Below are 27,849 nucleotides of genomic sequence, written 5' to 3'. Positions count from 1 at the left end.
GTTCCAGCACCGCCAGCTGGTTCTCAGCAGTGTTCTTGTCACAGGTACTCCCTCGTGCCAAGCCTGGTTTCAGCACCGTCAGCTGTTTCCGGGTTGTGTCAACTTCACTGAGACGCCTATGCTTGCCCCGTCGTGGGGCGGTCGAGTTAGCCAACTCCAGGGTGCCTCCAGTTTAGGAGCTTCCTATGTGGGCTGCGTGAACTGGTAGTCAAGGCTGGTTCTGTAGTGCCAGTAGGCCCAGCTCCCCCTGTAGGACTGTTGGGGTTCGGTAACTGCGGCTGCCTCGCGGCCTAGCTGTTCTCTCCTCTCCTGTGGGCCTTGGGGTCCACCACCTGGTTCCAGCACCGTCAGCTGGTTCCGGGCCGAGCCTTTGGCTAAGGTGCCTCCTCCTGGGTATCCGAGTTCCGCCAACGCCAGGCGGTCCTTGGTAGTGCTTTTAAGCGCGGGCACCTACAGCTTAGTAACCGGGTTCCAGCACCGTCAGCTGGTCCTCGGTCGTGCCATTGGCTCTTGCACACTGGGGCAACGCATCCGGGTTCCAGCACCGCCAGCTGGTTCTCGGCAGTGTTCTTGTCACAGGTACTCCCTCGTGCCAAGCCTGGTTTCAGCACCGTCAGCTGTTTCCGGGTTGTGTCAACTTCACTGAGACGCCTATGCTTGCCCCGTCGTGGGGCGGTCGAGTTAGCCAACTCCAGGGTGCCTCCAGTTTAGGAGCTTCCTATGTGGGCTGCGTGAACTGGTAGTCAAGGCTGGTTCTGTAGTGCCAGTAGGCCCAGCTCCCCCTGTAGGACTGTTGGGGTTCGGTAACTGCGGCTGCCTCGCGGCCTAGCTGTTCTCTCCTCTCCTGTGGGCCTTCGGGTCCACCACCTGGTTCCAGCACCGTCAGCTGGTTCCGGGCCGAGCCTTTGGCTTAGGTGCCTCCTCCTGGGTATCCGAGTTCCGCCAACGCCAGGCGGTCCTTGGTAGTGCTTTTAAGCGCGGGCACCTACAGCTTAGTAACCGGGTTCCAGCACCGTCAGCTGGTCCTCGGTCGTGCCATTGGCTCTTGCACACTGGGGCAACGCATCCGGGTTCCAGCACCGCCAGCTGGTTCTCGGCAGTGTTCTTGTCACAGGTACTCCCTCGTGCCAAGCCTGGTTTCAGCACCGTCAGCTGTTTCCGGGTTGTGTCAACTTCACTGAGACGCCTATGCTTGCCCCGTCGTGGGGCGGTCGAGTTAGCCAACTCCAGGGTGCCTCCAGTTTAGGAGCTTCCTATGTGGGCTGCGTGAACTGGTAGTCAAGGCTGGTTCTGTAGTGCCAGTAGGCCCAGCTCCCCCTGTAGGACTGTTGGGGTTCGGTAACTGCGGCTGCCTCGCGGCCTAGCTGTTCTCTCCTCTCCTGTGGGCCTTGGGGTCCACCACCTGGTTCCAGCACCGTCAGCTGGTTCCGGGCCGAGCCTTTGGCTTAGGTGCCTCCTCCTGGGTATCCGAGTTCCGCCAACGCCAGGCGGTCCTTGGTAGTGCTTTTAAGCGCGGGCACCTACAGCTTAGTAACCGGGTTCCAGCACCGTCAGCTGGTCCTCGGTCGTGCCATTGGCTCTTGCACACTGGGGCAACGCATCCGGGTTCCAGCACCGCCAGCTGGTTCTCGGCAGTGTTCTTGTCACAGGTACTCCCTCGTGCCAAGCCTGGTTTCAGCACCGTCAGCTGTTTCCGGGTTGTGTCAACTTCACTGAGACGCCTATGCTTGCCCCGTCGTGGGGCGGTCGAGTTAGCCAACTCCAGGGTGCCTCCAGTTTAGGAGCTTCCTATGTGGGCTGCGTGAACTGGTAGTCAAGGCTGGTTCTGTAGTGCCAGTAGGCCCAGCTCCCCCTGTAGGACTGTTGGGGTTCGGTAACTGCGGCTGCCTCGCGGCCTAGCTGTTCTCTCCTCTCCTGTGGGCCTTGGGGTCCACCACCTGGTTCCAGCACCGTCAGCTGGTTCCGGGCCGAGCCTTTGGCTAAGGTGCCTCCTCCTGGGTATCCGAGTTCCGCCAACGCCAGGCGGTCCTTGGTAGTGCTTTTAAGCGCGGGCACCTACAGCTTAGTAACCGGGTTCCAGCACCGTCAGCTGGTCCTCGGTCGTGCCATTGGCTCTTGCACACTGGGGCAACGCATCCGGGTTCCAGCACCGCCAGCTGGTTCTCGGCAGTGTTCTTGTCACAGGTACTCCCTCGTGCCAAGCCTGGTTTCAGCACCGTCAGCTGTTTCCGGGTTGTGTCAACTTCACTGAGACGCCTATGCTTGCCCCGTCGTGGGGCGGTCGAGTTAGCCAACTCCAGGGTGCCTCCAGTTTAGGAGCTTCCTATGTGGGCTGCGTGAACTGGTAGTCAAGGCTGGTTCTGTAGTGCCAGTAGGCCCAGCTCCCCCTGTAGGACTGTTGGGGTTCGGTAACTGCGGCTGCCTCGCGGCCTAGCTGTTCTCTCCTCTCCTGTGGGCCTTCGGGTCCACCACCTGGTTCCAGCACCGTCAGCTGGTTCCGGGCCGAGCCTTTGGCTTAGGTGCCTCCTCCTGGGTATCCGAGTTCCGCCAACGCCAGGCGGTCCTTGGTAGTGCTTTTAAGCGCGGGCACCTACAGCTTAGTAACCGGGTTCCAGCACCGTCAGCTGGTCCTCGGTCGTGCCATTGGCTCTTGCACACTGGGGCAACGCATCCGGGTTCCAGCACCGCCAGCTGGTTCTCGGCAGTGTTCTTGTCACAGGTACTCCCTCGTGCCAAGCCTGGTTTCAGCACCGTCAGCTGTTTCCGGGTTGTGTCAACTTCACTGAGACGCCTATGCTTGCCCCGTCGTGGGGCGGTCGAGTTAGCCAACTCCAGGGTGCCTCCAGTTTAGGAGCTTTCTATGTGGGCTGCGTGAACTGGTAGTCAAGGCTGGTTCTGTAGTGCCAGTAGGCCCAGCTCCCCCTGTAGGACTGTTGGGGTTCGGTAACTGCGGCTGCCTCGCGGCCTAGCTGTTCTCTCCTCTCCTGTGTGGGCCTTGGGGTCCACCACCTGGTTCCAGCACCGTCAGCTGGTTCCGGGCCGAGCCTTTGGCTAAGGTGCCTCCTCCTGGGTATCCGAGTTCCGCCAACGCCAGGCGGTCCTTGGTAGTGCTTTTAAGCGCGGGCACCTACAGCTTAGTAACCGGGTTCCAGCACCGTCAGCTGGTCCTCGGTCGTGCCATTGGCTCTTGCACACTGGGGCAACGCATCCGGGTTCCAGCACCGCCAGCTGGTTCTCGGCAGTGTTCTTGTCACAGGTACTCCCTCGTGCCAAGCCTGGTTTCAGCACCGTCAGCTGTTTCCGGGTTGTGTCAACTTCACTGAGACGCCTATGCTTGCCCCGTCGTGGGGCGGTCGAGTTAGCCAACTCCAGGGTGCCTCCAGTTTAGGAGCTTCCTATGTGGGCTGCGTGAACTGGTAGTCAAGGCTGGTTCTGTAGTGCCAGTAGGCCCAGCTCCCCCTGTAGGACTGTTGGGGTTCGGTAACTGCGGCTGCCTCGCGGCCTAGCTGTTCTCTCCTCTCCTGTGGGCCTTGGGGTCCACCACCTGGTTCCAGCACCGTCAGCTGGTTCCGGGCCGAGCCTTTGGCTAAGGTGCCTCCTCCTGGGTATCCGAGTTCCGCCAACGCCAGGCGGTCCTTGGTAGTGCTTTTAAGCGCGGGCACCTACAGCTTAGTAACCGGGTTCCAGCACCGTCAGCTGGTCCTCGGTCGTGCCATTGGCTCTTGCACACTGGGGCAACGCATCCGGGTTCCAGCACCGCCAGCTGGTTCTCGGCAGTGTTCTTGTCACAGGTACTCCCTCGTGCCAAGCCTGGTTTCAGCACCGTCAGCTGTTTCCGGGTTGTGTCAACTTCACTGAGACGCCTATGCTTGCCCCGTCGTGGGGCGGTCGAGTTAGCCAACTCCAGGGTGCCTCCAGTTTAGGAGCTTCCTATGTGGGCTGCGTGAACTGGTAGTCAAGGCTGGTTCTGTAGTGCCAGTAGGCCCAGCTCCCCCTGTAGGACTGTTGGGGTTCGGTAACTGCGGCTGCCTCGCGGCCTAGCTGTTCTCTCCTCTCCTGTGGGCCTTCGGGTCCACCACCTGGTTCCAGCACCGTCAGCTGGTTCCGGGCCGAGCCTTTGGCTTAGGTGCCTCCTCCTGGGTATCCGAGTTCCGCCAACGCCAGGCGGTCCTTGGTAGTGCTTTTAAGCGCGGGCACCTACAGCTTAGTAACCGGGTTCCAGCACCGTCAGCTGGTCCTCGGTCGTGCCATTGGCTCTTGCACACTGGGGCAACGCATCCGGGTTCCAGCACCGCCAGCTGGTTCTCGGCAGTGTTCTTGTCACAGGTACTCCCTCGTGCCAAGCCTGGTTTCAGCACCGTCAGCTGTTTCCGGGTTGTGTCAACTTCACTGAGACGCCTATGCTTGCCCCGTCGTGGGGCGGTCGAGTTAGCCAACTCCAGGGTGCCTCCAGTTTAGGAGCTTCCTATGTGGGCTGCGTGAACTGGTAGTCAAGGCTGGTTCTGTAGTGCCAGTAGGCCCAGCTCCCCCTGTAGGACTGTTGGGGTTCGGTAACTGCGGCTGCCTCGCGGCCTAGCTGTTCTCTCCTCTCCTGTGGGCCTTGGGGTCCACCACCTGGTTCCAGCACCGTCAGCTGGTTCCGGGCCGAGCCTTTGGCTTAGGTGCCTCCTCCTGGGTATCCGAGTTCCGCCAACGCCAGGCGGTCCTTGGTAGTGCTTTTAAGCGCGGGCACCTACAGCTTAGTAACCGGGTTCCAGCACCGTCAGCTGGTCCTCGGTCGTGCCATTGGCTCTTGCACACTGGGGCAACGCATCCGGGTTCCAGCACCGCCAGCTGGTTCTCGGCAGTGTTCTTGTCACAGGTACTCCCTCGTGCCAAGCCTGGTTTCAGCACCGTCAGCTGTTTCCGGGTTGTGTCAACTTCACTGAGACGCCTATGCTTGCCCCGTCGTGGGGCGGTCGAGTTAGCCAACTCCAGGGTGCCTCCAGTTTAGGAGCTTTCTATGTGGGCTGCGTGAACTGGTAGTCAAGGCTGGTTCTGTAGTGCCAGTAGGCCCAGCTCCCCCTGTAGGACTGTTGGGGTTCGGTAACTGCGGCTGCCTCGCGGCCTAGCTGTTCTCTCCTCTCCTGTGGGCCTTGGGGTCCACCACCTGGTTCCAGCACCGTCAGCTGGTTCCGGGCCGAGCCTTTGGCTAAGGTGCCTCCTCCTGGGTATCCGAGTTCCGCCAACGCCAGGCAGTCCTTGGTAGTGCTTTTAAGCGCGGGCACCTACAGCTTAGTAACCGGGTTCCAGCACCGTCAGCTGGTCCTCGGTCGTGCCATTGGCTCTTGCACACTGGGGCAACGCATCCGGGTTCCAGCACCGCCAGCTGGTTCTCGGCAGTGTTCTTGTCACAGGTACTCCCTCGTGCCAAGCCTGGTTTCAGCACCGTCAGCTGTTTCCGGGTTGTGTCAACTTCACTGAGACGCCTATGCTTGCCCCGTCGTGGGGCGGTCGAGTTAGCCAACTCCAGGGTGCCTCCAGTTTAGGAGCTTCCTATGTGGGCTGCGTGAACTGGTAGTCAAGGCTGGTTCTGTAGTGCCAGTAGGCCCAGCTCCCCCTGTAGGACTGTTGGGGTTCGGTAACTGCGGCTGCCTCGCGGCCTAGCTGTTCTCTCCTCTCCTGTGGGCCTTCGGGTCCACCACCTGGTTCCAGCACCGTCAGCTGGTTCTCGGCAGTGTCTTTTGCTCTTGTACCTTCTGCTCCCCATCCTGGTTCCAGTACCGTCAGCTGGTTCCGGGCAGAGCCTTTGGCTTAGGTGCCTCCTTCTGGGTATCCAAGTTCCACCAATGTCAGGTGGTCCTTGGTAGTGCTTTCAGGCACGGGTACCTCCTGCTTAGTAACCGGGTTCCAGTAACGTCAGCTGGTCCTTGGTAGTTCCATTGGCTCTTGGACATTCGGCTACCCATCCGGGTTCCAGTACCGTCAGCTGGTTCTCGGCAGTGTCTTTTGCTCTTGTACCTTCTGCTCCCCATCCTGGTTCCAGTAACGTCATCTGGTTCCGGGCAGAGCCTTTGGCTTAGGTGCCTCCTTCTGGGTATCCGAGTTCCGCCAACGTCAGGCGGTCCTTGGTAGTGCTTTTTAGCACGGGTACCTCCTGCTTAGTAACCGGGTTCCAGTAACGTCAGCTGGTCCTCGGTAGTTCCATAGGCTCTTGAACCTTCGGGTAGCCATCCGAGTTCCAGTTCCATCAGCTGGTTCTTGGCATTTTCTCAGCCTTCTTGTACCTTCTGCTACATTTCCAAGTTGAAGACCCTAACGTCGACAACCCGGAAGACCACCCCGATGACGACGACCCGGAAGACCACCCCGATGACGACGACGACGACGACGGCGGAGACGACGACGGCTGAGACGACGACGGCGGAGATGACGACACTGGAGACGAAGACCCTGGAGACGACAACATGGAAGACCGAGAAGCAGAAGAACAAGAGGCTGCAGAACAAAGAGCAGAAGAACATTAAGCATAAGACTTAATATCAGAGCAAAAGATATTATCTAAATTATATGCAGAAGAAGACTAAGCAGTGTATGGGGGTGAGTCCGTTCCTCCTCGTGGTGCCCCTGGATAAAGCCTGATGCTGCAGGCCAAACTGAACGCGGACAAATGTAACTTTTGTGACTGGCAGAACGGAAGGTGTAATCTTCCAACTTTTATAGATAACAACTACGGGAATGCCTGTCACAAATGAGAATATGATGAAGAAGTAGAATAGGAAGAATAATAACAGTGGAATAAAAAGAATATGTAGAATAGGAAGAATAATAATAGTTGAAGAAAATGAATATGAAGAATGTAATAAAAAAAAAAATAGGTAGAAGATGAAGAAGAAGATGAATAAGGTGAAGAAGTTGATGTCAAGGATGCTGATGATGATGAAGATGAAAGTGTGGGAAAAGAAAAAAAAAAAAAAGAAAAAAAAGAAGGGGAAGGGCGTGGAATAGTGAAACATCAATATCTGACAAAATAAAAAAAATTTACATACTCAATATCTTTTTCAATCCGAACTTCTTTAAAAAAAAAAAAAAAACATGCTATTCTATTTGATTGGACTAATCCTCATTGCCTTTAATGTCTCCGCCACCTCCCCCATACATCCTACATTATTCTTAGTTGTTTTCCTTCAGGTAGAATGAACCTACAAGGAAAGAAAGGGTTTATTTTAATTCCGATATTTTGGTCCCATTGACTTGCATTGGGATCGGGTATCGGTATCGGCGATATCCGATATTTTTTGAATATCGGCCGATCCAAACCGATACCGATACTTTCCGATATCGGAAGGTATCGCTCAACACTAATTCTGATCAAAACTTTAGTTATGAATTTCAAAAATTGTGCTTAGACGCAATAGATCTACGTATAATATTCAGATGTGCAGGCCATGTCTTTTTTTCTGCAGTTATGTACAATAATTAATGCATTTACAGTATAAGGACCTATAACTTTCTGGGAAACTTAAGGCAAAAGGTAATCACAATATAACCCTTTTTCAAATATAAATTTAGTAATTAGAATTTTAGCCCCTTAAGAAAAAGTATAAAATTGACTGAAGTTGGGCTTTCCACTGTCTCATTATCTTGACAGCTTTGCAAGCCTATTTGCTCCTAAACTGGGAAATACCACTGTGTGAAGTATGAAGCTATGTGTAAACACATCACAGTGTCTTCTTAGTGTGTCTTCTTTAAACTCTGAATATAAGAGACTCAGATAAACACTTTGGAAGCAGCTAAATCCTTTTCTAATAGATTATCGCTTTAGAAGCAGCTGATTTCTCTTCTAGTAGAATTATCTATGTCCTGCATCTGCAGATTAACATTTTAGAAGCAGCTATGTCCTCCTCTTGCAGATAACCCTTCTAGAAGCAGATATATACTCGTCCTTTATATAAGCTATTTTACTTAAGGAAATCTTATTACAAGGCTAATAAATAATATATATAACTGTATGAGGCAACATTTAGGCTCCCGGAAGCGAGTAACATTTTTACCTGCTTTGCATTTTGCTGATTTGCAGCTTATTAAATTTACTATGTTTGTATTTTGCTTTTGGCAAATTTATAAGAAAAATAGTTGAAATGATTCTGCAATTGCATTGTATAGTGCAGTGAGTCAACAAAATGGCAAATTAGTGCAAATCCTGTAAGATCAAAACATAAGGATCCAATTATCATTCAGATACTGTAATCCCCTTTACAGTTTATAACACTCATAAAAGGCAATCAGAACCAGATTTTGCACCCACCCTAAAAAAATGTTAAGTAAAATTACATCCATGTATGGCTGGGGTCACACAAGCTTTTAAAAAAATTGGTCCGCTTTTCATCCAGAAAAGTTGTACAAAATATTTCTCACTTTTCATCCATGTGCAATTCGTTTTTTACTCATCAGCTATTAATCTTTTACTTGAACATTTACAGCTTCCCATCTTACAGAATTGCAATGTGTTTGTAAAAATCGAATGCCAAACTTATGGTCCGTATGGCATCCGATTTTTGTCTCACACCAATCTGATTTCAGAGACGCGGCATGCGGCAATTTTTTTCTTACGCCAACTACAGCTAAAAATTATACTGTATATACTCGAGTATAAGACGAAATTTTCAGCCCATTTTTTTAGGCTGAAAGTACTCCTCTCGGCTTATACTCGATTCATTGTCCCAGGTAGTCGGCGGGGGAGTGGCAGCTGTCACATCATACTCACCCTCCCGGCACGGTCTCTGCTTCTCAGATGGTCTCGCCGCCGGCAGCTTGTTCCTGTGTTCAGCGGTCACGTGGTAGCGCTTGTTAAAGTAATGAATATGGACGCGACTACACTCCCATTGGCATGGCGCGCATATTCATTACTTTAATGAGCGGTACCATGTGACTGCTGAACACAGGAAATAGCTGCCAGCATGTGCCGGAGACCATCAAAGAAGCAGGGACTTGCAGAGACCGCGCCAGGAGAGGGTGAGTATGAAAGGGGAGGGTTAACCATGAGATATTCACCTGTCCCCATTCCACTGCCAGGCTCCGTCTTCCGTGTCCTCTGGCTGTGACGTTCAGGTCAGAGGGCGCGATGTCGTGGTTAGTGCGCACCCTCTGCCTGAACAGTCACTGCAGAGACCTGGAAGAGACAGCGGCGCGGGAATGGGGACAGGTGAATATCGCAAGTGCCAGGGTCCTGAGCCAGCGGCGACACCGGCATCTGGCTCCCAGCGACAAGAGGTATGTCATTATTTTTTTTTAATCGCAGCAGCAGCATATGAGGTTATATTATTCTATGAAGCATCTTATGGGGCCATCATTAACCTTTTATGCAGCATTATATCAGGCATATTTTAATATAGAGCATCTTATGGGGCCCATCATGAACTGTATGGAGCACTATATGGGGCTCCTGATTCAATATGGATATTCAAAAACACTTAACCTAGTGATGTCTCAATTTTACTTTTATTGGTATTTATTTTTTAAATTTACCAGTAGCTGCTGCATTTTCCACCCTAGGCTTATACTTGAGTCAGTAAGTTTTCCCAGTCTTTTATGGCAAAATTAGGGGTCTCGGCTTATACTCGGGTCGGCTTATAATCGAGTATATACGGTACGCTGATCTGCACTGCCTTACTGAATAATATTGGTCAGAGTGTGATACCTTTCTCTATCGGATTGCACTTATCCAATTTATACAGTCACTTATAGAGAAAAATCTTCTGATTTGTTAATATATGTATTTAAGAAAAGTCATGTTCTGTGACTCCATGAGTGCAGATAACAGCGCTGTACTGACACTGACAATAGACTCTGGGTCTGCACAGATAAAGGCGGTGTACTGACAATAGACTATGGGTCTACAATAAGAATGGTGTGCTGACAATATGTTATGGGTCTGCACGGACAAGAGCAGTGTACTGACAATAGATTATGGGTCTGCAGACAATAGCAGTGTACTGGCACAATAGACTATGGTAAACAAAATAAAACTAAAGTTGGCCTAGCTAATAATGGCCTTCCACATTGAATACTGTGCCTATAAACACATAGTAAGCAGGTGCCAAGTAAGTTAAAAAATTACAAGAATCTTTATTAAACACTATAGAACATACACTTCAAAATATATATATTTTTCAGTGGGTAAACACCAAATGGATCTGCAAACACAGGAATATTATTGCCAAAATATATATGTACACTATTATTTTCTCTTAGATAAATTGGTCTCTAGTTGCAAAGTTAGAACAAAGAAAGAATTAACATTGATAAAATCCATTTAAAAAAAAAAAAAAATGTTCATGCGGTTGGTGCTTGTAAAGTTCGACGTAAATACATAAATGCAGGATTTTCAAATGAATAATAACTCCCTATACATTAAACCTTTTAGAATAATAAATTAAGTAATTGAATGACATTAAAGGAAAGTCAGTAAGCCATTTGTGCTAGTCTATCAAAACATATTGTACAGGTCTAATATTGTAATATTGAAGTGATAACATAGTGGCTGATCGTTTCTAATAGCAAGATGAATCACATAGTAGTAAGAGAGCCAAAGAACCAAAAAGAACACTCCTCATACAGAACCTTATGCACCATTCATATAGTGATGGTGCTGTTTTCAGTGCTCACTAGTACTGCATATACAGGTCCTTCTCAAAAAATTAGCATATAGTGTTAAATTTCATTATTTACCATAATGTAATGATTACAATTAAACTTTCATATATTATAGATTCATTATCCACCAACTGAAATTTGTCAGGTCTTTTATTGTTTTAATACTGATGATTTTGGCATACAACTCCTGATAACCCAAAAAACCTGTCTCAATAAATTAGCATATCAAGAAAAGGTTCTCTAAACGACCTATTACCCTAATCTTCTGAATCAACTAATTAACTCTAAACACATGCAAAAGATACCTGAGGCTTTTATAAACTCCCTGCCTGGTTCATTACTCAAAACCCCCATCATGGGTAAGACTAGCGACCTGACAGATGTCAAGAAGGCCATCATTGACACCCTCAAGCAAGAGGGTAAGACCCAGAAAGAAATTTCTCAACAAATAGGCTGTTCCCAGAGTGCTGTATCAAGGCACCTCAATGGTAAGTCTGTTGGAAGGAAACAATGTGGCAGAAAACGCTGTACAACGAGAAGAGGAGACCGGACCCTGAGGAAGATTGTGGAGAAGGACCGATTCCAGACCTTGGGGAACCTGAGGAAGCAGTGGACTGAGTCTGGTGTGGAAACATCCAGAGCCACCGTGCACAGGCGTGTGCAGGAAATGGGCTACAGGTGCCGCATTCCCCAGGTAAAGCCACTTTTGAACCATAAACAGCGGCAGAGGCGCCTGACCTGGGCTACAGAGAAGCAGCACTGGACTGTTGCTAAGTGGTCCCAAGTACTTTTTTCTGATGAAAGCAAATTTTGCATGTCATTCGGAAATCAAGGTGCCAGAGTCTGGAGGAAGACTGGGGAGAAGGAAATGCCAAAATGCCTGAAGTCCAGTGTCAAGTACCCACAGTCAGTGATGGTGTGGGGTGCCATGTCAGCTGCTGGTGTTGGTCCACTGTGTTTCATCAAGGGCAGGGTCAATGCAGCTAGCTATCAGGAGATTTTGGAGCACTTCATGCTTCCATCGGCTGAAATGCTTTATGGAGATGAAGATTTCATTTTTCAGCATGACCTGGCACCTGCTCACAGTGCCAAAACCACTGGTAAATGGTTTACTGACCATGGTATTACTGTGCTCAATTGGCCTGCCAACTCTCCTGACCTGAACCCCATAGAGAATCTGTGGGATATTGTGAAGAGAAAGTTGAGAGACGCAAGACCCAACACTCTGGATGAGCTTAAGGCCGCTATTGAAGCATCCTGGGCCTCCATAACATCTCAGCAGTGTCACAGGCTGATTGCCTCCATGCCACGCCGCATTGAAGCAGTCATTTCTGCCAAAGGATTCCCGACCAAGTATTGAGTGCATAACTGAACATTATTATTTGATGGTTTTTTTGTTTGTTATTAAAAAACACTTTTATTTGATTGGATGGGTGAAATATGCTAATTTATTGAGACAGGTTTTTTGGGTTATCAGGAGTTGTATGCCAAAATCATCAGTATTAAAACAATAAAAGACCTGACAAATTTCAGTTGGTGGATAATGAATCTATAATATATGAAAGTTTAATTGTAATCATTACATTATGGTAAATAATGAAATTTAACACTATATGCTAATTTTTTGAGAAGGACCTGTAGTTGTATATAGTATTTGTACCAAAGTATAGTCAATGCAGTACACAGATTTAAGGTGCATAGTGCTAATCATTAAATAGTGACAAAGAGGAGAAAGTACTTAATAAAACATAACCTGGCTGCAGAAGGTGCCCCATGTATTTATGTCAAACTTTACAAGCACCAACCGCATGAACCTTTTTTTCAAAAATGGATTTTATCAATGTGGATTCTTTCTTTCTTTGTTCTAACTTTGCAACTAGAGACCAATTTATCTAAGAGAAAATAATAGTGTACATATATATTTTGGCAATAATATTCCTGTGTTTGCAGATCCATTTGGGGTTTACCCACAGAAAAAAAAATAAAAAAAATATATATATATTTTAAAAAGTGTATGTTCTATACTGTTTATTAAAGACTTATAATTTTTTAACTTACTTGGCACCTGCTTCCTATGTGTTTATAGGTACACAATAGACTATTGGTCTGTATGGACAAGAGCGGTGTAGTGACACAATAGACTATGGGTCTGTATGGACAAGAGCGGTGCATTGACACAATAGACCAGTGTTTTTCAACCTTTTTTGAGCCGCGGCACACTTTTTATACTTAAAAAATCCCGAGGCACACCACCAACCAAAATGGCACAAAATGGTGCGTCCAGGTTTGAGATGAAAGTCTGCAGTCATTCTATGTGACTGCAGGCTTCTGAATTCTCACAGCGCAAGCACTGCACACTTTCAGGATTCTCCCTTGCCGGTGGCCAGAGTGGACGGTCATGACAGCACAAGTATGTGATTTGGATACTTCTGGTCACATTCTAACTAGACGTGTCCGGCCTCAGTCAATTCATTTTCATTGAATGAGGCCACACATGTCTAGTCAGCACGTGACCACATGTATGTAAATCACCAACATCAGAGAATTATGATAGCAGTGTGCACTGTGAGAATTCAGAAGTCTGCAGTCACATAGTATGACTGCAGACTCATCACAACCTTGGACATCCCCTTTAATGTTCCTAACAAATAAAAATGAGAATTAGTATCACAAAAAAAACACATTTACATCCAGGTACCTGATAGATGACGTTGTTTGTGGAGTCGCCTCTTTCTTTTCATCTTCACCTTGTCCAGATGCCATGATGACTCTTCTCATCCACCGGCAGAGCTCGTTTCTGCAGACTTCCATCTTCTCCTGTCTTCTGCAGCACATCCCGACACAACACCCTTAAAGATAGCAGTGTTATTATAATGCTCCGGAATAACAATATCTGCCCCAGGCTGAGCCCCTGAGTAAATAATTGCCCCTCACTTTATTCCCAGCACATAATATGACCCTCACTGTCCCTCTTATGGTACATGCCATCCACACTACCCTCTCTCTCTTTTCCATACTTCACACTGCCTTCTCATACGGTGTCCCTCATAGAGAGCCCAGTCTCTCTACTGTGCCCCTTCATTACACTCCTCCTACTTGGCATACTGTCTCCTCCTGGCTGTTACCCTCACACTACTCAGTATCTATTATGTGTCCACTCACACTTTCATCCCCCCATACTGTCTGCACACATTTCTAATAGCCTCCTCCTGTACATCCCCCCCTGCTAACATACCCCTTTGCTCTCTCCATATTTCCTCCTCACACATTCCCCCCTCACACATTCCCCCGACTCCCCATACTGTCCTCACACATCCCATCACCGTTGCTCCCAGTACTGTCAGCACACATTTTTCCCCTCGCTACTGTGTCCACCCCCATCTCCCCACTCACCCCCACAGAATATATCCACTGCCCTTCCGATAGAATAAATCCATCCCCTTCCACAGAATAAATGCACCCTGCCCCACACATGCTAAATAAATTCCAGCCCCCCCCCCACGTACACACTGAATAAATCCCCCCCACACACTGAATAAATCCCCCCACACACTGAATAAATCCCCCCCACACACACTGAATAAATCCCCCACACACACTGAATAAATCCCCCCCCACAGAATAAATCCCCCCCACACACTGAATAAATCCCCCCACACACTGAATAAATCCCCCCACACACTTAATAAATCCCCCCACATACTCCCCATAAACCCACCCCACGCTGAATCTTCGGTGTCTTCAGCTCCACAGCACAGGAGCACTTACCACCAAGTCTCTTCTTTCTCCTGCGCGCCGGATAGTGACGTCAGCAGCGTGATCACATGACTTGATCACGCTGCTGGCGTCGCTCTGACCCAGCGGTCAGAGCCTCAATTGTACTCGCAGCTGGTAGATATCTGCGAGTACAATTGATCTCCGGGAGCCGGCGCGCTGCAGCTTCTCTGTGCCGGCTGTAAGCTTGACAGTCGGCACAGAGAACAGCTGACTCCCGTTCCCCGCGGCACACCCGACCATGTGTCGCGGCACACTAGTGTGCCGCGGCACACTGGTTGAAAAACACTGCAATAGACTATGGGTCTGTATGGACAAGAGCGGTGTAATTGACACAATAGACTATGGGTCTGTATGGACAAGAGCGGTGCATTGACACAATAGACTATGGGTCTGTATGGACAAGAGCGGTGTAATTGACACAATAGACTATGGGTCTGTATGGACAAGAGCGGTGCATTGACACAATAGACTATGGGTCTGTATGGACAAGAGCGGTGTAATTGACACAATAGACTATGGGTCTGTATGGACAAGAGCGGTGCATTGACACAATAGACTATGGGTCTGTATGGACAAGAGCGGTGTAATTGACACAATAGACTATGGGTCTGTATGGACAAGAGCGGTGCATTGACACAATAGACTATGGGTCTGCACGGATAAGAATGGTGTACTGACACAACAGACTATGGGTTTGTATAGTGCTCAGTGCGCTCATGCAGGAGCTGAATGCCAGCGATTCCAGGATTGAGTGCTGAGCAGTCTTTTTGGATCACTGATATTCTGCCTTTTTTATTTTACCTCAAGGTAAAAGTAGCTATATTAAATTAACAAAATACTAAACCCCATTTAAGAATTCTGTGAATTTTTTTTATTTATCTAGCATAGTTGCAGTCAGTACAGAAAATACAAATACAGAACAATTTTTCTTTAACATATTGACAAACTCACTTTGATCTGATTCCTGAACAAGCAGGGCCTCATTACAGCAGTTCCTGGACTCAGACATTTGTACCAGATTACATACAGACTGGAATGCAGTAAATTAACAGGAAAATACACTGAGAAAATGATTCAGTGCAGAAAGTAACGTTTAGTGGACACCGCACAGCATGGATTGAACATTTTTTGCATTAATTTCTACCCACAGCATTCTAACTTGTGTCGATAACAACCAGTTCATATAAAAAAAAGTTCTATAATAAAGATGAGCATTTGTATTTCTGCATAGATGAGGAGTCTCTCAAACTAAAAGATCTTAACATCTCTTAACATAGCAATTAAATGGAACCTGTCACAATGAAAATGCATTCGGATCTGCACCACAAAGAAAAAAAAACAAGAACGGATAAAAATTCAGAAATTGAAAGGTCGCTCGTAAAGTGACTGTAGTTATAACCCAAAGGGGTAAAAATTAGAGTAATCTGATATAAGGAAGATGTTTAAGATCACTGGACACGGACCATTCCACATAGAGGGACAGGTTACCTTCCAAGCAATCAAACCCAATCGGTCTGTTCAAGGAACATCCACACTGGGGATCACTGGCAAAGACCCAGTTCAAAAGCTGCTTGGCTGGGGTAAAATAAAAGGAAATTAATCCAGCGCTCAGAGAAAGAATATATCTGAGAAATGGGATGTCTTTACTCCGCGAAATACTTTACAAGGACTTTTAAACAGGGCTGTGGAGTCGGTAAGCCAAACCTCCGACTCCATGACTGACACCATAGCACTGCCTCTCCACTGAGCATGCACATAAAGTGCAGCATAGATTCACGTTCCTGATCTACAGATCTTGGCTTTTAGTTGACAAAACAGACATTTATAGGACATTTCATAACTTTCCCAAATTATTCACAAATATTCAGCACATCCTGCATTGTGCTACTGTACCCAACCATTTTATTATATATTTTAGGAGGCTGAGTTGGTCCTATTTATACCGACTCCACAGCCCTGCTCTTAAAAGTTTAATATAGCTTTGATATATGTTGTATTTGGAGGATTGTATTGGAGCATCAAGGATCTATAATTGGACAGTCGAATTCAAAATAGATGCAAAGACTATTTGAGTGAGGGTACGAAGCGATCCAGAACAGTAATAAGTCAGTTTGTATCTACTACCCCTTATAGTACAGTAAGTCACCTTTGAATTTCCACAGATTTTATGGTACATTAGATTTATTCTCTGAACGCTGGATTATTTATTTTTCATAGAAGGAACTGACTAAATTGATATAGTACATTTTCTCATACAAAACCATATACCTAAAACGTTGCTAATCTTAAGTCCAGGAGTCCAGTGGATGGACGCTGCAAGTCAGGAAAATCAGTCACTGGACTCCAAAAACTACTACAGTAGGATTGCTGATCCAAGAAAGGTGCTGCCTGCCGATTACACAGCATGTTCAACATGGCAGGTGCCTGTGATATTACAGGACAGTTAAAAAGCACAAGGCACATATTGCTCCAACAAACTCCCTCTTATGTCAGTGACTTGTCAACATTTGTGATAGGTACCGGTAAGTATCCAAGTGCTGAGACCGCCAATCAATCTCTAAAACAATCACCTTTGTTCTGACGATCATCTGAGAACGGAGCGTGTAGGGTACAGACTGATATACTCTACATGGATCCATACACCACTGAACGATTCTGCCTCTTTGGTTTAGTTAGTATCTCAGCATCAACTAAAGAAAACTTAAGAAAAGTTTAACGGAATGACAGTTGCACTATGAATATAATAAGAAATCCTTGTTTGGTAGCTCTGGCACCATGTTTAACCATTGCAGACTGCAATGCTTCTCCGCTCTATAGGATCAAAGCGTGACAGCAAATTGTCAAGCAGTTTGAGTGGTAAAATATTGAAAATGTTTCCACCCATTGCCAACAGTGTTGCCTCAATAAGCACCTACCGCCAATTTGGGGCTGCCCTTGTATTTAATAAAACAGTGGTCACCCCCAAATGTGTATTAACAAAAGCCTTCTAAAGGGTCCCCAATGTCCCACAAAAAGACCGGACTTTTGCTAGAGCTTGTGGGACCCAGGCTCACAGTGGGGGGTCCCCCAAACTCTCCGTGACTTCTCTCACAATGAAAGTGTGATCCTGTTCTTTGCATTACACAAGTGCTTCTGCTTTCTTTACTAAGATGTTACCGATCGGTAACCGTTGTAATGATATAACATCCTCCAAAAGTATGTGGCAGCTCTCTGGTTGTTCAAAGAGTGAGATCTTGCCCCTTTCACTGCAAGGGGCTGAACCCCTGGCTCTTGGATCCCCCAACCCACAAATTGAAGCCAAACTTTTTCTACAAGGTATGGCCCTTTCAGGAAACAGTGGGGACCATTGTAAAGGGTTTTGTTAATGCACAATATTTAATAAAATCACCAGTCTGGTACGGGCCACCCTTATTAAATAAAAGGGCAGCCCCAAATTGGTGATGTTTCAGTAAATATGATGGAAAGTTATACAGTCCTGTTACACTTTGTATAATCCGAGTTGTCAGGAAGCAGAAAATCTTCCAGGGCACCAATGTCCTGCCAGCCCTGAGTATATATGGCAAGAAGATGCTTATTGCAAATTCCTGGAGGTGTGCTGTGAATGACAATGCCCAGTTTTATCTGTGCTGGTAGAGATGTGCAGAGGCCATTCTTGCAACATAAAGAGGTAACACAGAGACTAACATTACTCTGTTATAGAGGTTGGCTCAGGATAACAAGCCATGACTATATATGTTTTTACATGTTTTATTGTAGATGCATGAATGGATAGGAAAATGCATGCAAGAGCCTGTGAGTGGGAGGGTGCAGTTCAGAAGACCGACAAGATAATATTATGTGGGCAGTGCGGTGGTACAGGTCGTACTGGGTCATATTATAGGCGCTGTTGGGGCTACCGCTGCCTCATAGACAGGTTTTGACAGTTTATTAAAGGTAGGAATATAAATGATGGCACTGACATTTTAACAAGAACGTTAAAGGGAACCCATCACCCCCCCAGGCGTTTGTACGGAAAGAGCCACCTTGTGCATCACTAATGCTGCATTCTGACAAGGTGGCTCTTTTAGTTCGGGGCCCTGGCACTGCTGAAATAATCGTTTTTGAAACTTGTCCCTCATACCGTGAAATCGCCAGAGGGGTAGGTCTTTCCCCCCGTAATCCAGACGCACCACAGACGTCACTCATGGCCTTTGTGTGCCGGATGCCGCCTCCTCTTCCTTCATTGGCGTCCCCGCAACTGCGCATGCCCGAAAAAAAATAGAGCAGGCGCTGGGAACACTAATGAAGAGGCGGCGTCCGGCGCACAGAGGCCATGAGTGACGGATGTGAGGGGTCTGGATTAGGGGGGAAAGACCTGCCCCCGTGGCGATTTGTATGAGGGACAAACTTCAAAAACGATTATTTCAGCAGTGCCAGGGACCCGAACTAAAAGAGCCACCGTGTCAGAATGCAGCATTAGTGAAGCACAAGGTGGCTCTTTTAGTTACAAACGCCTGGGGGGGGGGGGGGGGGGGGGGTGACAGGTTCCCTTTTAGTCCGTTTTAGGTAGCTGTTTTTTCTATTGGACATCACACTGCTACAGTTTCATACAGCCTTAGGGTAAGTTCACACAGGGCGTTTTTGATGCTTTTTTATGCTAATTTTCAGCAGCTTTTTACAGTACCAGCAAAGACTATGAGATTTCAGAAATCTCCTTCACACACATTGGTTTTTCGTGTGATCAGTATTTTGTGCTTAGCTGCGTTTTCTGGACATAGAGCATGTCACTTCTTTCAGCGTTTTTGCTGCGTTTTTCACCCACTGACTTGAATGGGTATTGAAAAAACGCTGCAAATAATATTATTTGCTGCTGAAAATTCAAGGACATCAGCATGGACAAAGAGGAAAAAGACAAAACAAAACAAAAAAAAAAAAACACACCAAAAACTTGTGTTTTTGACGCAGCTTCTTTCCTGCCAAGATCAGATTTTGCTGCAGAAAAAAAAAGCATCAAAAACGCCCTGTGTTAACTTACTCTTACACACATCAGTTTTAAAAATGGGTTTCAGGCAGCCTACCTGAAGGATGAGGGGAAAAAAAAAAAAAGTTTTGTTTCTCCATAGTAAGGAACCGACGTGAGAATGTAGCCTGAGTGTGCATAGCATGTACGGCCTCTGCCAGTGTTTGCACCCAACAGTGGCCACAATCTGGATGTATTTCTAGGCATCTGTCCACCATCGCACTCCACGGCAGAAAGACACATACAAATATACCGCAACATAAGAAGCCACCACAGTCTGTTCCACTTTCCTGGAGAGCTACGTCAATGGTATATAGATGCGTACTGGCCAGAGGAAAACCAAGAGAACACATTTTTGGCCTCTGCTGAATTTGTTATGATACTGTCATGTTAAACATAGGGGACTTTTTCCCAGGTATACACTTTCAGATTAATGTATGACCATTGTGTTATCTAAAATATAAAGCAGTAACCGCAGAGATAGAAAATAAAAGCATATTTAGGATATTTCCTGCAAGCCTTAACATGCACTTATTAACATTGCTTCTGGTAAGCTGCCATATTCTCTAAGGACACGATACCAACATGAATAACCAGTATTTTTACGATGTATTCAAGTTATATGTAGCCCAAACAATACATTTTGCTGATGAAGACTGCAGGGTACCTTCCTTGCTGAAACATATACACCAACTTAGAAAAAACAGAGATCCCTAAAAAATAACCTTTATTAATATAATTAAAAAGACTATATTTATCCACAATCAATAAAAAAGTATTAAATGTACCTAGTGGACCCTAGACCGAGCTACAATGCACCCTGCCTAACAGTGGAGGTTGGCACCCTACTTTACCGCGGTAGGCGCCCCCACTCCTCGGCGGCTAGCCCTTACAAGCCCTATAAGGACCTATAGTTAGAGAAAGACTAATTAGCCCTACTGAAATCTATACTAATACCCTACCTAACAGTGGAGGTTGGCACCCTAATTTACTGCGGTAGGCGCCCCCACTCAACGACGGCTAGCCCTAGGGTCCCTAACAGTCCCTAAGGTTCGGGATAGACAAAAAGATATGTCCCACAAACACCACTGATACCCGTAATGGAGAAAAAACAAAAATAGAAAAAATATTCAAAACAAAGAATAAATGTATATCACAAAAATATATATATATACTAGCACCTTATAATACTAGTGTAGAAGGATGTTATGATGGAAGAAACATATACCACAGGTGCTGTATAATAAAGATACCTTAACCCAAGTACGGGTATACTGGATGCAATAATATGTCCAAACAAGATAATACACAGCACTTAGATGAAGTCCATTTTCTGTTACACTTCAATGGTGCAAATGTTTGATGTAAAGTAACCAGTAGTGCATGTCCATAAAGTATGATACAATTACAATGACAAAAAAATGGACCAAAAGACAAAAAAAGAGGAAAATACCTCTAAAAGGCACACAGAACCACAACCACCACTCGATAATAATATTGCGAGAACTCCTCAGAGTACTTATAATGAGGGTAAAAGGGCTCAATCGTCCTTTTTATGCAAATAGACAATCAGATCCATATTATAACCAATATACTCATCTATTTGCTGAAATCTCATGGTGTGGGTCCGACTGTAGCTTGTAAGGGCTAGCCGCCGAGGAGTGGGGGCGCCTACCGCGGTAAAGTAGGGTGCCAACCTCCACTGTTAGGCAGGGTGCATTGTAGCTCGGTCTAGGGTCCACTAGGTACATTTAATACTTTTTTATTGATTGTGGATAAATATAGTCTTTTTAATTATATTAATAAAGGTTATTTTTTAGGGATCTCTGTTTTTTCTAAGTTGGTGTATATGTTTTTCTGGGATTCCGCATTATTGTGATTTGGTTTTTTACCTTCCTTGCTGAAAGCCTTGGCAGTGTTTAGTTCGGTAGTAAAGGGATTACAGAGCCACTAATGGGACATGCCGCACACAGACATGGCTTATTGCGTGCATACAACGAGGACCGCTTCATGTGATGTGCAGACCAGAAGAAACACAAAGTCAAAGAATTCAGATCGCGTTGCTGGAAGCATGGCAACACTATCCTCAGCATCGAAATACTTTCAAAAAACTTCATGGACACGGAAATGATTATCCAATGAAGGAGTCTCATATGCAAAATGTAAATGATCATCAACCATTACATTATAACCTTTGAGAAGTTCTGTAAACTTCTTCTGTTCTTCCCCAATCCAGGAACGCATGGAGTCACTGACTTGATATGGAGTGACGTGAGTGTGGACTGCGATGCCCGTGTGAGCAAATACTTTTAAAATGTCTGGACAGGTGACCCATGTGTTGCTGCCTCCAGAATGCCCTCCGTCCAGCCAATACATAGATTCAATGTTGGCAAGAAAAGAATTGATCTCTTTATCTTTTTTGGCTTCTTGTAGCTCATGAAGGAGTTGATTCAATACGACGCAGCCTTTGCTGAAACCAATCACAGTGAATGACAGGGAGCCCTTTACAGATGGATGACCAAGGTAAACTGCAGGGTCCTTGGTGTCTCCTTCTTCGGAATTGCATCCGTTGGTGGAATATCCGGAATGACTGTAGTCCGTGTTAATGATATACTTATTGCTTTCAGAGAGAAATGCATTTTGAGCCATCGTGAAAGCATTGACGAGCAATGCATAAAGCTGCCTAAATGCCCCCAGGTCAGTACTGTGCTTTGGAGCTCCAAACATATTACTGGACACAAAGTTGTCGTAGCAGCTGAATTTGTGCAGATGCATGCGAGATGGCTTTACTATCCAGATGTAGCTGGCAGGAAACCGATCAGAAAGGATAGCAGAAATATCTTCCAGGCTCCAGCATTTCCAACGAAAATTCTCGGAATGCTTTGCCATAATGTCCCGGTAATTCTGCAAGTGTAAAGCAAATACAAATAAGAGTCAGAAAAAAAAGCTGCAAAGATTTGGGAGGTTTCCTAATACACAGAAAGCTCTGTCAGCAACTAGAAGGCTGGTTTCTCTGTACCATTGCATCCAAGTTTGTAAAATTACTTATTGCCATATTCTGCACCCAACACAACATTGCTGTGGGAAATGTAGGGTAAGATACAGCTCCACAGATCTTAATTTCTCATCTGTTTCTTTTAACAACCATATTGCCATCGTACTTTATTGTCTGTGTTATGGCCATAATTTTGCAGATGGATTGAGTGTACCCTGACCCACACACAAGGTTGTTCATTCGGGTCCCAAGAGATGCAGTTTAGCCTGGATTTGTGGCTGTAACAAATATGGCAGCAATACGGTTGTGTGATAAAGCCCCAAATCTCTTTCCTGGTCGCCCAATTATCATGTGGAGAGCAGCGAGGCAGAGAAAGACTTGTAGTAGAGATGACGGTGGTCATACAGGCACAAAACACACTTCAACCACCTTCGTTAACTTTTTATTTTCCAGAAGTTTAAAGTCTGTCTCCGTAGAAACACAGGAACCAGTGCGTTACACATGCATGCTAAAGGGACAGTCTGCTTTCAGGAAAGTGGACCACGAACGCAGTAAAATACCTAAAGGTACAGTCACACTGAACGATATCGTTAACGATATCGTTGCTTTTTGTGACGTAGCAACGATATCGTTAACTAAATCGTTATGTGTGACAGCGACCAACGATCAGGCCCCTGCTGGGAGATCGTTGGTCGCTGGGGAAAGTCCAGCACTTTATTTTGTCGCTGGTCACACACGCCGATTCAGCGATGTCTTCACTGGTAACCAGGGTAAACATCGGGTTACTAAGCGCAGGGCCGCGCTTAGTAACCCGATGTTTACCCTGGTTACCGTTGTAAATGTAAAAAAACAAACACTACATACTTACATTCCCGGTGTCTGGTCATGTCCTTCGCCTTCAGCTTCCCGCACTGACTGGTGAGCGCCGGCCAGCCGTAAAGCAAAGCACAGCTCTGCGCTTAGTAACCCGATGTTTACCCTGGTTACCCGGGGACTTCAGGATCATTGGTTGCTGGAGAGCTGTCTGTATGACAGCTCTCCAGCGACCAAACAGCGACGCTGCAGCGATCGACATCGTTGTCGGTATTGCTGCAGCGTCGCTTAGTGTGACGGTACCTTAACAGCAGATCCCCACCCTCCATGGGGCTGTTGCTTCTGTCTGCATTTTGGCTGCATCAGTGACATAACATTGGCAGTCTCTGAGATCAGCAGCTCCTGCCATCTATCTTCGTGCAGCCACCATGCTCAGCCATTAGCTACAGCAATGATGTGAACTGTCACTGCTGCAGCCAAAGCACTGAGACCGCAGAAGCAGTGGAGGGGGCCGCCATCCATCCAAGGACAGGTTTGGTAAATTTAGAATTTTAGAGTGTTTGGGGACCACTTGAGGGGCACCTTTAGGCTATGAGCCCACGTTGCGGATTCGTGTATGGATTTTTCCACACCGTTTTTGCAAAATCCGTAGGTAACACGCATAGTGGATTTCCTGCGGTTTTTGTGCGGATTCCACCAGTGGTTTTACACCTGCGGATTCCTATTGAGGAGCAGGTGTAAATCGCTGTAGATTCCGCACAAAGAATTGAGATGCTGCGGAAAATACAAAACAGCATTTCTGCGCGGTATTTTCTGCAGCATGTGCGCCGCGGATTTCGTTTTCCATATGTTTACATGGTACTGCGCAACACATGGAAGACAGCTGCGAATCTGCAGCGGCCAATCCGCTGTGGATCCGCAGCAAAATCCGCAACGTGTGCACATAGCCTTAAATGCCATGTTCACATTTAAGACATGATTTATTACCCCAGCGCATCTATAATGCCCCACCACATTGTGTCTGCAGCTCCTGAACACAACTCTCATAAGCTACAGATGGAAAGAGTCTGATGCTGGGACACTCGGCCTTGTAGTTTCTTGGCACCGGACAGCGACACCCATTCTCGAGTCTGGGGAAAACCGACTTTAACAGCTCCTGCAGATGTCCATGCACCACAGTCCGAGCACAATGAACAGACTAGCTGCAGTCTCTGGCCCCATAGCATTATATGAAGCTGCCACGCTCAGATCAGGAGGAAAACAGCCAGTCTGTACATTATGTTCCGTGCTTGGACCGCGATGCACGGGCATCTGCATGATCGCTTATTTACAGAACCTTGCCAACACTCCATGCATCACTAGGAGGCACCCACCCTGACTGACCGCCTCCGCTCCCAGCGTCACTAGGAGGCGGCCATGCTGACTGACCGCCTCTGCTCCCTGCGTCCCTAAGAGGCTATGCTGACTGACCGCCTCCGCTCCCTGCATCACTAGGCTATGCTGACTGACCGCCTCTGCTCCCTGCAACACTAGGAGGTGGCCATGCTGACTGACCGCCTCTGCTCCCTGCATCACTAGGAGGCGGCCATGCTGACTGACCGCCTCTGCTCCCTGCGTCCCTAAGAGGCCATGCTGACTGACCGCCTCTGCTCCCTGCGTCACTAGGAGGCGGCCATGCTGACTGACTGCCTCTGCTCCCTGCGTCACTAGGAGGCCACGCTGACTGACCGCCTCCGCTGGCTGCATCACTAGGCCACGCTGACTGACCGCCTCTGCATCCTGCGTCCCTAGGAGGCCACGCTGACTGACCGCCTCTGCTCCCTGCGTCCCTAGGAGGCGGCCATGCTGACTGACCGCCTCTGCATCCTGCGTCCCTAGGAGGCAACGCTGACTGACCGCCTCTGCGTCCCTAGGAGGCCACGCTGACTGACCGCCTCTGCATCCTGCGTCCCTAGGAGGCCACGCTGACTGACCGCCTCTGCGTCCCTAGGAGGCCACGCTGACTGACCGCCTCTGCTCCCTGCATCCCTAGGAAGTGGCCATACTGACTGACCGCCTCTGCTCCCTGCATCCCTAGGAAGTGGCCATACTGACTGCCTCCTCTGCTCCCTGCGTCCCTAGGAAGTGGCCATACTGACTGCCTCCTCTGCTCCCTGCGTCCCTAGGAAGTGGCCATACTGACTGACCGCCTCTGCTCCCTGCATCCCTAGGAAGTGGCCATACTGACTGACCTCCTCTGCTCCCTGCATCCCTAGGAAGTGGCCATACTGACTGCCTCCTCTGCTCCCTGCGTCCCTAGGAAGTGGCCATAATGACTGACCGCCTCTGCTCCCTGCATCCCTAGGAAGTGGCCATACTGACTGCCTCCTCTGCTCCCTGCGTCCCTAGGAAGTGGCCATACTGACTGACCGCCTCTGCTCCCTGCATCCCTAGGAAGTGGCCATACTGACTGACCTCCTCTGCTCCCTGCATCCCTAGGAAGTGGCCATACTGACTGCCTCCTCTGCTCCCTGCGTCCCTAGGAAGTGGCCATACTGACTGACCGCCTCTGCTCCCTGTATCCCTAGGATGTGGCCATACTGACTGACCGCCTCTGCTCCCTGCATCCCTAGGAGGTGGCCATACTGACTGACCGCCTCTGCTCCCTGCATCCCTAGGAGGTGGCCATACTGACTGACCGCCTCTGCTCCCTGCGTCCCTAGGAAGTGGCCATAATGACTGACCGCCTCTGCTCCCTGCATCCCTAGGAAGTGGCCATACTGACTGCCTCCTCTGCTCCCTGCGTCCCTAGGAAGTGGCCATACTGACTGACCGCCTCTGCTCCCTGCGTCCCTAGGAAGTGGCCATACTGACTGACCTCCTCTGCTCCCTGCGTCCCTAGGAAGTGGCCATACTGACTGCCTCCTCTGCTCCCTGCGTCCCTAGGAAGTGGCCATACTGACTGCCTCCTCTGCTCCCTGCATCCCTAGGAAGTGGCCATACTGACTGACCGCCTCTGCTCCCTGCATCCCTAGGAAGTGGCCATACTGACTGCCTCCTCTGCTCCCTGCATCCCTAGGAAGTGGCCATACTGACTGACCGCCTCTGCTCCCTGCGTCCCTAGGAAGTGGCCATACTGACTGACCTCCTCTGCTCCCTGCGTCCCTAGGAAGTGGCCATACTGACTGCCTCCTCTGCTCCCTGCGTCCCTAGGAAGTGGCCATACTGACTGCCTCCTCTGCTCCCTGCATCCCTAGGAAGTGGCCATAATGACTGACCGCCTCTGCTCCCTGCATCCCTAGGAAGTGGCCATACTGACTGCCTCCTCTGCTCCCTGCGTCCCTAGGAAGTGGCCATACTGACTGCCTCCTCTGCTCCCTGCATCCCTAGGAAGTGGCCATACTGACTGCCTCCTCTGCTCCCTGCATCCCTAGGAAGTGGCCATACTGACTGCCTCCTCTGCTCCCTGCATCCCTAGGAAGTGGCCATACTGACTGCCTCCTCTGCTCCCTGCATCCCTAGGAAGTGGCCATACTGACTGCCTCCTCTGCTCCCTGCATCCCTAGGAAGTGGCCATACTGACTGCCTCCTCTCCCAGCACCCTCAGCCTGCACACATCACTTGCCTGCACGTCTCCCGGGAAATAGACGACGTGGTGCGGCCGCTGCGCTCTGCTCCGGGGCGGACACAGCAGCACGTCGTTGCACTTCGCCGGCTCAGCCCCTTGCACACACGGGAGTCTGAACAAGGAGTGGGGATCGTGCACGGCGCTCACCCCCGCACACATGCTGATCACTCCGGCCACAGCGTGCACCAGCAGACGGCGAGCGGAGCGCAGCGCTGTACGTAACGTGCGCATAGGGCTGCAGTTACTATGGTTACCGAGGAACTGAAAGGCCACGTCCAAGTCTAAAGGACCTTCCCCTATGTCATGTGACCATCACGTGATAGGCGGGCTGATCACCGTTCTGAAGACAGTACTGAGAAAGTTCCGGGTCATGTGACCAGTCACGTGCTAGAAGGGCGCAGGGGCGGATGTGTAGCGTCATGTGGGTTGGTGTTCACTAGGCCGTGGCCTTATATTAGGGCGTCCTGCAGCGGGAGCAGTGAGGAAGCGTGGTCCATGCGGGAGTGACCGTGTGTAGACACCGGGGAGGATTTGTAGTGTTTATGGAAGACGCCAATTTCAGGAAATTAGACATACAGTTTTATGTGACGCATTACGCAGGATATGCACTGCTTCCTCAGCAACTGCCATACAGGAGCACCAAGGGAGAAACAATGAGGGCAGTGGCTGCATGTAATACAGAGGGTGGTCTGTCAGCAGGGTGTGCTCCCTCACAGCAGCACAGTGCTGGGGCAGATACCTGGAGTCCAGGTATTAAACTACGGACCCCCTGAAAGCTTCCCACACTCCCACCAGGCTCTGTATACACAATAACCAGAAGTGTATACCCCAAAAGAGAAATCGGAATCCGGGGCATAGAAATAAAATAATAATTGGCTTACAAAACATCGAATAAAAAATACTAAAAATGGGGGAGAAATAGGTGACATCAAAGTGCAACAAAACACCAGGGAGTATACTAAAAATGAGGCAGGGATCTCACCTGACCTTAACCCCATAGAGAATCTATGGGGTATTGTCAGG

The 27,849-nt window shown here is 48.3% G+C and overlaps 1 protein-coding gene across 2 annotated transcripts in view; it reads right to left on the bottom strand.

The window, feature by feature from the left end:
• C7H2orf69 (chromosome 7 C2orf69 homolog) overlaps positions 1-27,134 on the bottom strand; it is a 61,661-nt gene extending 34,527 nt beyond the window's left edge. Inside the window, exons 1-3 of one of the 2 annotated variants that reach the window (XM_069733623.1) lie at positions 26,824-27,117; positions 21,304-22,315; positions 19,257-20,078 (exon numbers count right to left, since the gene is read on the bottom strand). In XM_069733623.1, coding sequence (XP_069589724.1) covers positions 21,515-22,315; positions 26,824-27,057 — 1,035 coding nt within the window. In that variant the 5' untranslated portion in view covers positions 27,058-27,117 and the 3' untranslated portion in view covers positions 19,257-20,078; positions 21,304-21,514. Of the gene's footprint in view, positions 1-19,256; positions 20,079-21,303; positions 22,316-26,823 lie in introns of those variants that run through there. The other variant, XM_069733624.1, reaches the window with a different exon arrangement.
• Positions 27,135-27,849: the final 715 nt, after the last annotated feature.

Source organism: Ranitomeya imitator, chromosome 7 (assembly GCF_032444005.1).
Source record: "Ranitomeya imitator isolate aRanImi1 chromosome 7, aRanImi1.pri, whole genome shotgun sequence".
Lineage (NCBI taxonomy): Eukaryota > Metazoa > Chordata > Amphibia > Anura > Dendrobatidae > Ranitomeya > Ranitomeya imitator.
The sequence above is the reverse complement of the archived record's forward strand: the minus strand, read 5'-3'. Positions and strand labels throughout refer to the sequence as shown.